General features: G+C 41.8%; 1 protein-coding gene across 2 annotated transcripts in view; it reads right to left on the reverse strand.

The window, feature by feature from the left end:
- Positions 1 to 9,978, reverse strand: part of LOC105559463 (protein phosphatase Slingshot homolog 2-like) — a 51,226-nt gene extending 41,248 nt beyond the window's left edge. The window contains exons 1-2 of one of the 2 annotated variants that reach the window (XM_012007756.1): positions 8,768 to 9,978; positions 4,201 to 4,379 (exon numbers count right to left, since the gene is read on the reverse strand). In XM_012007756.1, coding sequence (XP_011863146.1) covers positions 4,201 to 4,379; positions 8,768 to 9,067 — 479 coding nt within the window. In that variant the 5' untranslated portion in view covers positions 9,068 to 9,978. Of the gene's footprint in view, positions 1 to 2,385; positions 2,474 to 4,200; positions 4,380 to 8,767 lie in introns of those variants that run through there. The other variant, XM_012007758.1, reaches the window with a different exon arrangement.
- Between the last annotated feature and the right edge of the window lie 1,034 nt (positions 9,979 to 11,012).

Genomic DNA, 11,012 nt, shown 5'->3' on the forward strand with positions numbered 1-11,012 from the left:
TGACATCACTGAAACTAAGTTTGTAAGTCTAATAAAAAATAATAGTGAGCAACACATACATACAGTACATGTAGTATGTGTGTTGCTCACTATTATTTTTTATTAGACTTACAAACTTAGTTTCCGTGATGCCATATTGTTCTTTCATTTGGCCGGAATAGCAAGCTGCTTTCGATCTGTACACGTAAGCCATTTAATTTGTATATTACACAAATGTTTCCGCGAACTGACAGTTTTTAGGTTAGAAAGGTGCAAAAGTGCAGAATCACTCCAGCATCCCCTTAAGTAACGCTAAGTTTTACGCTAAGTGTTGTGTACTTTTCGTAATGAGTTTCTTTTCGGAAAACGTGTGGTCCACGATATACTGCATTGCGGTAGGCAAGCCCAACTATGCTGAACCGTACGGCTTGACTTGGCGTCTCGATTTCACAAGCTATGTCGCGACCTTCCGTCGTAACCTTGGTACTCACCTGTCAAGTACCTTGCTCCAACACGCGTGCCTTACGGTAACGCGCTCCATTTCCCTACGCCTGGGAGAACGGTGGCGACCTTCGCATTTATCTTTATGGAGGCGGTAATACATATTATGCCGACGCGCACCGGACTGAGAACGGGCGATCGACAACACGGTTTCGCAAAAATCTATAGAAGTTTGCAAAGAATAAACAAATATTTCCTCTTCCACGCGCAACTCCATGTTCGCCTCTCTCGATTGCACGGTAACGTTTTAGGTATATTACGGGGCTTCGCGCACTATATCTGTGTACACTTAATCTGTACAAACTAACCAGAAAGAATATATAAATTGAATCGTATTCCGCGCTGCGTTTATTTGCGCTAAAAGGACATTCGCTGAATCAATCCAGCGAGAAGATCATAAACGAAGGAACAATACACCGGCACTAATGCGATCGGACTGTACTAAGATCGAGGGCACAATATTCTGACGTGAAGAACGAGATCGCGAGTTAAACTTGGCTTCTTTGAATAAAAGCTGCGCTTTGGAAAAAGAACCGGAGAAAGGAGGAGAAAGCACACGGACACCGGCATTGTCTACGTGGATTGCATTGTCTACGTCAGTTACGGATAAACAGACGGTACACAAAGTCTATACTTAGACTATTGCTATCTACGCGTAGACGCCCACTGATATTCTCCTTTCATTTCGCGTACGCACGCCGCCACCGCCGCCGCCGCCACCGCCACGTTAATTATCGGTGCAACATTCAATCCGCAGGCGAGCCGTGGCAATGAGTCACTTTAAAGTGGAGGGAATTAGACAAGTTGGCATAGCCGTTAGAAAGTGGCCGCGTGCTAGTGCCGCTCTGAAAATATTTGTTGATCGGTCAGGTTGCCGGATATTAAAGCAGCGTAACGTCGGCGCTACGTCTGAATCATCAAAGATTTCAATCAAACGAAATGTATTCGAGCAGAGTTACAGTGGTGCCTCGGAAGTATCGCGTTTCTCTATTCAGTCACGGACACCTCGAGTAATTTAATTCTTGACAAAACGGATAGCGAATTTTATCTTACACTATTAGGTCTGTATTTGAAGAAAATTTTATGAAGGATAATTACACCAGTGTGTGTGTGTGTGTGTGTCTGCGTGCGTTCGATATAAACAAAAAGAATTTAGCTTTAACAGCGTAAGAATGTAAGTAACCCAACGAATTTCGTTCTTTTGTGTTCACGTAACTTTCGTTGAAGAAAAGGTTTCAGCCAAAATGTAAACTTGGACCGGTATTCGCCGTCCGATCTTTAAGATAGTCTTAAGTACTCGATCTCGAGTATCTTTACGGTCATTTCATAAGCTGGAGTGGAATCTTATAAGATCGCTCATGACCAGACTTAAGACGATTTTAAATATAAGATCAGACTATAAATACCGTCCTTAAAGATTCGGAATTTGTACTAATTAACAACTATAAGCCTTCGCATGTGCGAGAAATTCGAAGTTTCTTCACAGAGTTTATTAAAATTTTATCCGCTGGAGTAATTCACCAATTTGGGGTCAGGTTTTCAAACAAACGTTTATAGTGTTGTTATTCATGTTTAAAGATGAAAATTATTGACATAAGCGTGTTCCTCTAACCTTCCTCCTAACAAGAACAAAAAGAAAATTTGAGTTTTGTGCATTAACCCCCGAGTTATAATGAATTTAGTGAACACATGTTTTTGACTCTAAATTGGCAAACTATACCAATTTAGAGTCGGCATAAGTGACACGGCTGTTACATATATATTGTATAATAAGACCTTGTCATTAGTTCAGCTTAATGTCGAAGAAAACATTTTATTCTAATCACAATGCGACAAGTTCCACGTCGCTACGTGTCATACCACCATGTGTCATAATACCAAAATTATGAGTATAAATATACTAACTTGGGAAGCTACGAAGCATCGCCATATTCGTCTCGATCCAGGTTATGATTTATTTTCAAGCTCCTTCGTTGCTAATATCAACCGGAGCCTTTGGAAACGATCGGAACAATAAGCAGGGATATATCAGCACACATATAATGTTATTTTTCAACAAACTTAAAATACAGCTGTAGGAGAAGTGAACCCAAACTGGTATAGTGAACCCAATTTGATGAATTAAGCCAACGGCACACGATACTATTTTTCCTACTGGATCGCTTGCGAGAACCAATAAGGATGCAGTGTTTTAAGCCAACGGCACACGATACTATTTTTTTCTACTGGATCGCTCGCGAGAACCAATAAGGATGCAGAGATTTAAGCCAACAGCACATGATACTATTTTTCCTACTGGATCGCCTACGAGAGCCAAGCAGGATTTAACCCTGAGTCACCTAATATAAAGCCAACGGCACACGATACTATTTCTCCTACTGGATTGCTTACGAGAGCCAATCAGGATTTAGCTTTGAGTCACCTGATCTAAAACTCTGTATCCTTATTGGTTCTCGTAAGCAATACAGTAGGCAAAATAGTATCGTGTGCCGTTGGCTTTAGATCAGATGACTTAAGGCTAAAGCCAACGGCACACGATACTACTTTTCCTACTGGATTGCTTACGAGAGCCAATCAGGATTTAGCTTTAAGTCACCTGATCTAAAACTCTGAATCCTTATTGGATCTCGTAAGCAATCCAGTAAGAAAAATAGTATCGTGTGCCGTTGGCTTAAATCCTGATTGGCTTACAAGATTGCTTACGAGAGCCAATCAGGATTTGGCCTTAAGTTATCTGATCTAAATATCTGCATCCTTATTGGCTCTCGCAAGCAATCCAGTAGGAAAAATAGTATATCGTGTGCCGTTGGCTTTAGATCAGGTGACTTAAAGCTAAATCCTGATTGGCTCTCATAAGCGATCCAGTAGGAAAATTAGTATCGTGTGCCCGTTGGCTTTACTCTATTTCTGATACGATATCCTTACGGTAAAACGATTTACAGTCTGCGTTTATATTCCTCCAACAAAAGAGCAGCGAGTTAAAGCGAATAGAGAAAGTGAGCGTTCTGGATGTCTATCAATATTTTCTCTGATCTCAAGGAGATAAAAACTTGACAATGATCTCTTCCTCGTTATCAATTGTATCGCGATAAAAAATATATTGAGATGTACACGGTACGATTGATGATAAGACCAGCAATTAATCTAACTGTTATTCAACTGTCCGCGAACTCCGAAGACATCTGATGCCAGGGTCGCCACACGGTATACATTACATTCTATTGCGCTTACAGATGTGCAAATTCGCGCATGAGCGATGACAGTGTGTTTACGCGACGCTCAATTAACATTCGTGGACATTTGGCATTGCCTCAATACGATACCCTTTCGCTTATCTTCCAGCTGAAATTAATCTATCAAGCAATACCTCACCGACGTATTTTATTGGCATGTAAAACGTTAGAAACAGAACTCAACAAGCTGAAACACATTTTCCCCGATCACGTGTTTCCGAGCAAACTGAGGAAGAAGAAAAAAAATCCTAAAAGATACAACCTCTTGCTTAACAATCAGCGAACGTTCGCAGTTAACGAGTAACGTTATATAACAAATCATAAATAAGACGGAAAAAGTCGTAAAGTCCGCGCGAGTCTGTAATCGCCAAGACGTGCTAATCCGTGGTGCCGCGGGAATATTGCAGAACGTAGTAATCGCAATGCTTCTCGCGGTGAGAGCGTGGCCGAGGCAAATAGGCAGTGGGAAAGAGAGATGCGAACTCACCCGTCGCCGTCGAGAGTGATAGCGGTGTCGGCCAAAACTCGGAGCACGAGGCCGACGGTCGCCCTGGCGTGACAATCGATACCGAGGAGGCAACTTTCCTCGGCGTCCTGCCTCCCCGTGCAGGAGACAACGACGAGGTATCGCGTCCTTCCTGGATGCACCGACTCCAGTTTCACGGCCTGAAAGCAAGACACGAGGAAATCTCCGATTACTCAGGGCACAACTACGAAGCACCGCTCGCAGATGGATATTTAAACGTCGCCTACAAAGGAGACGTTTAAACTTAAGTTGCCGACAGACCAGAATGCTTCGTCTCGGATGCGACTTCTTCGGTTGAAATGCAACGTAAACGAGACAAATATTCTTTCGAAATTCTACGAATTGACATTGGAATAAAAAGAATATGCTCCTTTTCTTCTATTTCAATATTTCAATGCTGTTCGTAACTAATTGTTTCTGAATTGAGTGTTGGCTCAAATTTTTGCGATAATTTTTTTATCGTAGCTAAACATAGCGCTGGTCACCAGGAGGATTTCAGTATGTGAAAAAAATATATTGAATAACTTCGGCAGTTAAAAAATCAGTGTTATATGCAGACTACAAAGTCTAGATCTTCTCAATAAAAAAAAAACAATTTTTATGACTCGATAAAGAAATTATGTATTTCTCGGCTGTAACATGACTGAATCCTGGTATGATGCTACGAACGCTGTCTCTTCCAGGGTTAACGACATTACAGGGAACTAGTGTTACACAATCAGCTCATTGGTTTCGCTTCCGTTCGACCGGCCACTTCCCGTTTGCAGCGATATCGGTAGCATAATAATATAATACTGCTTGCTTTCCAATTTTTCCACGAAATTAATGTACATCCGCCGATCATTTATATACCTATAATATTAAAATACAACGTCAAAATTCCGCATTCGCCTTGATATTTGATACACTTATTGACAGAAACAGTTAAGCGCTTATAGAAGCAGGCGTTGAAACGAAATAAAACTGAATGCGTGCAACGATATGCACGAAACTGATTATAATATCACTGGCAAATTGGCCGTGGAATTGGTAGTAAATTTTAATCTTATTTTTAGTATGATAGAGCAGCTCTTCCGGTGTGCGGGAAATGCGATCTAGAAGTGAGTCGTGCAGACGTTGGATGTTGTTTTGTGGCAGATCTATCCACAATTGTTGTAACCGCTGCTCCAAACTGGCCCCATGCATGCCCGATTGGCAACAAATCTGAAGACCGGGGCGGGCCAAGGAAGAATCTCAACATTACTCGAACATTGCGGGAAAGCACGAGCTGTGTGTGGGCGGGCACTATCTAGTTGAGAAATGGAGCCTGGGTGGTCTGCCATGAAGGGTAACACACGAGGTCGCGGGATATCTTCAACATCTTCGTACTGCTATTGATCTCCGAATCGCTACCAACTGCGATCGATAATCATAGCTCGCCACATCACGCCAGTGGCGTTGCTTCTGTGTCGCTCAACGATAAACGCGGGATTCGATCGCTCCCCCGGTCCTTCGCCATACTCGAACACGGCGATCGTCCGTGCTTAAACAGTAGCGGGACTCATTGAACACGATGCATCGCTATTCAGCATGCCTCCCGGCATGCCGTGACACCACTGTAAACGAAGCCGATGTTCCGATGGCACAGACAACGTAGAGGGTGGCGAGAATGCAATTTTGCCGCTGCCAGTCGCCTCGCAATGGTGTGGGATGATACAAGTTGTTGACTGAGAATCCCTTGCATGTCTTTGTGCGGTAGATAGAGTAATTGCCGGTTGTCTTCGCGCTTCTCTCACTATGCGATGATCTTTCCTCGAGGTTGCCTGCCTGCGTCTCCCAGACCCTTTCCGACGTGTGTGGGTCCCATCGCGTATCCACTGATCTCAACACCTCCCCACAGTCACATCTGTACACGCCTCAGGTGTCTGGCAATTAAACGAAACTACCGCTCTGCTACGCGCGGCTCCACGATTCCCTCACGAATTCCGTCAATTGTTGATCGCGGAACGTGTCTTCGGGACGTGTTTTATATTAGCCCACCTCCTCTCAACACTGCACACTCAGCCTGTTACACACAGTGGTACGGTAACCGTTATCTCTACATTACGGTAGTGGTGACAATTATGACCTCTAATTGTCAGTCCGACGTGCTCGTTCGAACTGAAATCACTTACACATCTGCCCGCGATGTAATAATTGTACATTAAATTTCGTTGTTCTCCGAAAATCATTTCCGAGTGCTTAACATCTTTGTCAATAAGTGTAACAACGTTAAAGTGACTTTTTATTTGCGACATTTCTAATTTCTGGACGTGTCTATTAGTCTCGAATACAAATGAAGGATTAATGAGAGAAATCAACGTGAGACAGGAAATGGGTTACACGGGAGGGTTAGTCGAGTAGCAAGCTCTAGCATTAGATAGGCCCGGGATGAAACTCCACGGGAGAATTTCCGACAGTAACGATCAGGCGGAACGTTCACAATAATTCGCTCGCTCGATTAAACGCGAACGTATCACTCGCGGTGATCTCTATTTTGAAACGGTTAAACGCGTTTCCGCCACGGACGATGCGTTCGATGCTCCCAGGCGGACTGTTTAATTACTTTCACCGATCCGTCTCTTATCTCGCATCAGTGAGAATTCAGCTCGGCTACCGCGGCTCGAGAGAGCAGCGGCGAAGGAAACGACACGAATTACGAGAAATGACACGCATGAACGAACGCAAAAAGGAGCAGCGGTCCCGACGCTATCTCGGGCGCAAACCCCGAGCGGATCGGAGTTCGCTGATTGCGGAGTGTGTCCACTTTGCGTGAGCATGGATCGCGACTCGACCGCGGGCCCTTGCCGCGAGTGCAAGTGGACGTCGGCCCGTGCACTCTTTTCTGCGATGCGTATAGCGCGGCAATTAACGCTTCCGCACTCCGCAGGAAGAGTTCCAGCCGCGATAACAGACCGGATTTTATCGGCGATTGCATCTCGTGCGCGCTCGGCGGATACGATTTTTCTCCTTCGGAAGCGGGGAAGAGATGATGCGGTTCGCGTTAGTCGCGCACCTGACGCATTCGCGCGTAACGCAGAACGCGCACTCGCGGGCGTTAATAAACGATGAGTGCCGCAGAGCCGCTCGCAGCTAATTAAGTTTCATATATCAATACTGCGCAACGAAAACGACCCAATGTGTTCCTGGGAGAGATTTGGAGCGGAAAGAAGAAAATACTTCGAGAGAGATATCCTTCCTTTTACTCTCCTAGTCAAGAATGAATGATTGTAACTGCTTATAAATTCCAAGTAATCCTATTGACATACTTTCCATTATGCTCGTACTCTATTTTCTGATTATTCCGAATATCACAAGTGTCACGAGTGTAATGTTAACTTGAACTCGTTTAATCTTACATGTGAAAACAAATTTATTAAGAGCTTTATGTCAAATAAGTTAAAATATATATTATTTCCCTTTCTTTAATTAAATCATATTTTAATTTTTATTACTCTTATATGTGAAAACATTTAATTAAAGAAAGGTAAATAACATATTTTTAACTTATTTGACATGAAGCTCTTAATAAATTTTATGCATCTGAAACACTAATGCTAAACGCATAAAATGTTCTTCTGCAAAACGATCATGGTTAAGTTTTATCGACAACATAGTTTTCACTGTAAAGGCAATTTCATTTCGATACACTTACGACTAGCTTTTTAAACACTTGGATCACTTTGCGTTTACGCGATCTATAATAATGTAGATACAAAATAGAAAATAAATTAGAATTGAAGTATTTCGAACATAATTTTCAATATACTAAAACCTCAATGAAAAATACGTTACAGAGATAGTAACGAAAGAAGAATAATAGCATTCGAATAAATATAATAAAAATGTAAAAGCGAAGAGAGTGAAAAAAGTACAAAGAGTATACATGGAGAGAATTTTCTTTTAAAACTTGAGCTAACAAAATGTCAAATAATTTTCAGGATAAATTTGAAGAGAAAATTCCCTCCGCGTGTAAAAATGTCTTCAACATTTATGCTCCCGGTCTACGTTTACGAAAATGCTCGATACTGACATTTATAATCTCAACCACCACGCAGCTTTAATAAACATAGCTGGAAAAGATGTCTCATTTCATCGATTATGCACAGTTTTAATCAACATGCAACTCTTGCGCCACGGAAGATTTCCCGTTTCTATTCGTAAGAAGGAAGTAGCCCCTTAGTGCACGCGGCAGACACCATAATCACGATTTGTCGCTGAACCGTCTCGCTCGTTCCGCCATCGATCGTCGGGCGGAACGATTTCCCGATCGCGATTAAAAACGCCACGATTACGCGATCCGGTCATCCGTGCGCGTGGCGTCTGCGAGCGTGCGTCGGCAGGAGACACGTCGCGGGATCGCAAGTACGATTCCCGTCCAGAGGAGTGAGGAAACGGCGAAAGTCTTGGCGGAATTTAACAGAAAGGGAAAGTTGCCGAAATAAAATATCGCCGGCCTCCCGATAAGCACAAGCACTAATTATAAACGATAATAACTAGAGAACGTTACTCGTGTGCTGACCCGGCGTTGTCCGCGAGACCTCGCGGAAACCTTACTTTCACTGCTATTGTGACCGACGCGATTACGCATCGCGAGTGAAAGAAACGCGCGCTTAATCGCAAGTCGCGCTTGATAAGAATTGTAAAAGGCCACGGCGTCATGATTCGGCGTCAACCTAGCTTCAAATGCCAGCGATGGCGTAACGTGGACACTTGGACGTGTGTCGTGTGGATACTTGCATTCCCGGGGCCCGCAATTATACATCGTTAACCTCAATGAATGGATAATTAGGTAATCTACGGTCCTCATGAGACGCCATAAACCACCGCGTTCCTTCCGCAATTGTGATAATCGCCAGCGGCGAGCGACAGAACGAATCAAATTAAAACATTATTCTTGTGCGACTGAAAGTGTTCGTTGCGAATTATGTTTACGGCTTGGGATCTTTAGCAGCGAAAATTTCTTGGCTTGTGAAAGCATCGGAGTGTTGCTGGAAACCGATGCAGCAATCGCGCGATTTAATTTACCGCCACTATGTATATCTCACTTTTATAATTCGCTTTACACTATAATTAAAACTACACTATAATTTCACTGAAATATACAATTTGGGTCAATTTTATTTTTTCGCAGTTTCTAATCACATGGTAAACTAAAACATTGAATCCACAATTTTCTAAAATCAAAATAAGTAATAAATGTGCGAGTTAACAGAAAAATGGTAAGTACGTGTCGTAAAATTTTGATTCACTTTAATATACGGCACAATTAAAGACGCGAAAGTTAATTATTCTTTTTTCGAGCAAAGTCTACAAATTTGTGGATCACGAGTAGGAAATTGGTATGGTCTCCTTTATGCGCTGATTATATACGATCGCACAAAGCAGGGTTTTTAATTAGCCGTACTCCCGAAGCGGCATCACAATTTCTCAAATTGCTTGCCTGGCATTTCTCCACGCACGCGTACATTTAAGTTGGTTGTTACGACCGAATAATCAACCACACGGAGCGAGTAACGGGCTCCGTCCATCAATCACATATAATACACTCGATGGTGCAAAGAGGTTGGATATCAAACCAGCCAAGTTGCAATTAATACGATTTGATTCAGCGACTCACAGTTGCTACATTGAGCAATTGAAGCCAGAAACTTTCAAATGTCAAATTAAAGACTTGCAATTACATTATTTACGATTTAAAATTGCCTAGAGGTGAAATAAAAATACTGATGTTACTTTGTAATTATTTAAACGCGGTATTAATTGTCGCATTAATTAAAATAGTCAATCAATTTCTCTAATTATATAAACTGAAAAATTTGCTGAGAAATCAATCTTTTGATCGCGAAAGAAAATATTATTTAAAGTTGCCCAAAATATTATTAATAACGTACTAATATATTGCCATGATCGCAACATGTTTTTTTTAATCTATACGAGTTACGCAGTTAAAATCAGATTTATTTCTATCCATAAAAAATTAGAAACGTAATTAATTTTATTTGAAATATTTTGTTAGAATTCTCCATATATTATAACCGTAACGTAAATGTGCGAATAAAGGATTATCAATTAATTCCTGATATGTAAAAGAAATATTTCTTTTTTCCTCGACACGTTGAAATTCTCCGACTTCAATTAAGACGCGCATCTCGCGAGGATCTTTATCCAAAGTGAACACGAAAGTGTTTTAAAATTAGCGGATACTCGTGGAACACGTCATGGAACCCTAATAATGCCGTGAAAATCTTAATGGTAAAATAACACGTGGTCATGTAGCGAATCATTAGGATCCTCCGCTGCGGTTGACAATTACGCTTGATGACGTCCTGTATCGACAAGTCGACGCGCTATCTGTGACGATCTACTCATTATACTTTTCACCGTAAAAAGAAGAAAAATTAAGACGTTCATGTATCAGGAACGAGAGTAAGTCACTTTTCCCACGGCATGCGACGTGTTATAATATTTCGCGTTTCTCCCAATATTTTCGATCGCGGTGAATATCGTGTCGCTCTTTACGTTTGTAAATCTTTTGGTTTATCCAAGATCTTCATTCATTTTTCATTAGACATTTAATTCTACGGCTTTTAACTTTCAACATTTAAAGAAATTCGACCATTGAGAGAGAAAGAGAGTCTGAAGGTGTTAAAATAGAATTTTCCTAAGATTAACTGAGGAGTAAGGTCTTCTAATTAACTTGCAGTTTCGGGAATCTTATACTTCGCCGAAGTTTCTTTAATCCAGCTTGTACC

Source organism: Vollenhovia emeryi, unplaced genomic scaffold (genome assembly GCF_000949405.1).
Source record: "Vollenhovia emeryi isolate VEMERY1.0 unplaced genomic scaffold, V.emery_V1.0 DF939269.1, whole genome shotgun sequence".
Taxonomy (NCBI): Eukaryota; Metazoa; Arthropoda; class Insecta; order Hymenoptera; family Formicidae; genus Vollenhovia; species Vollenhovia emeryi.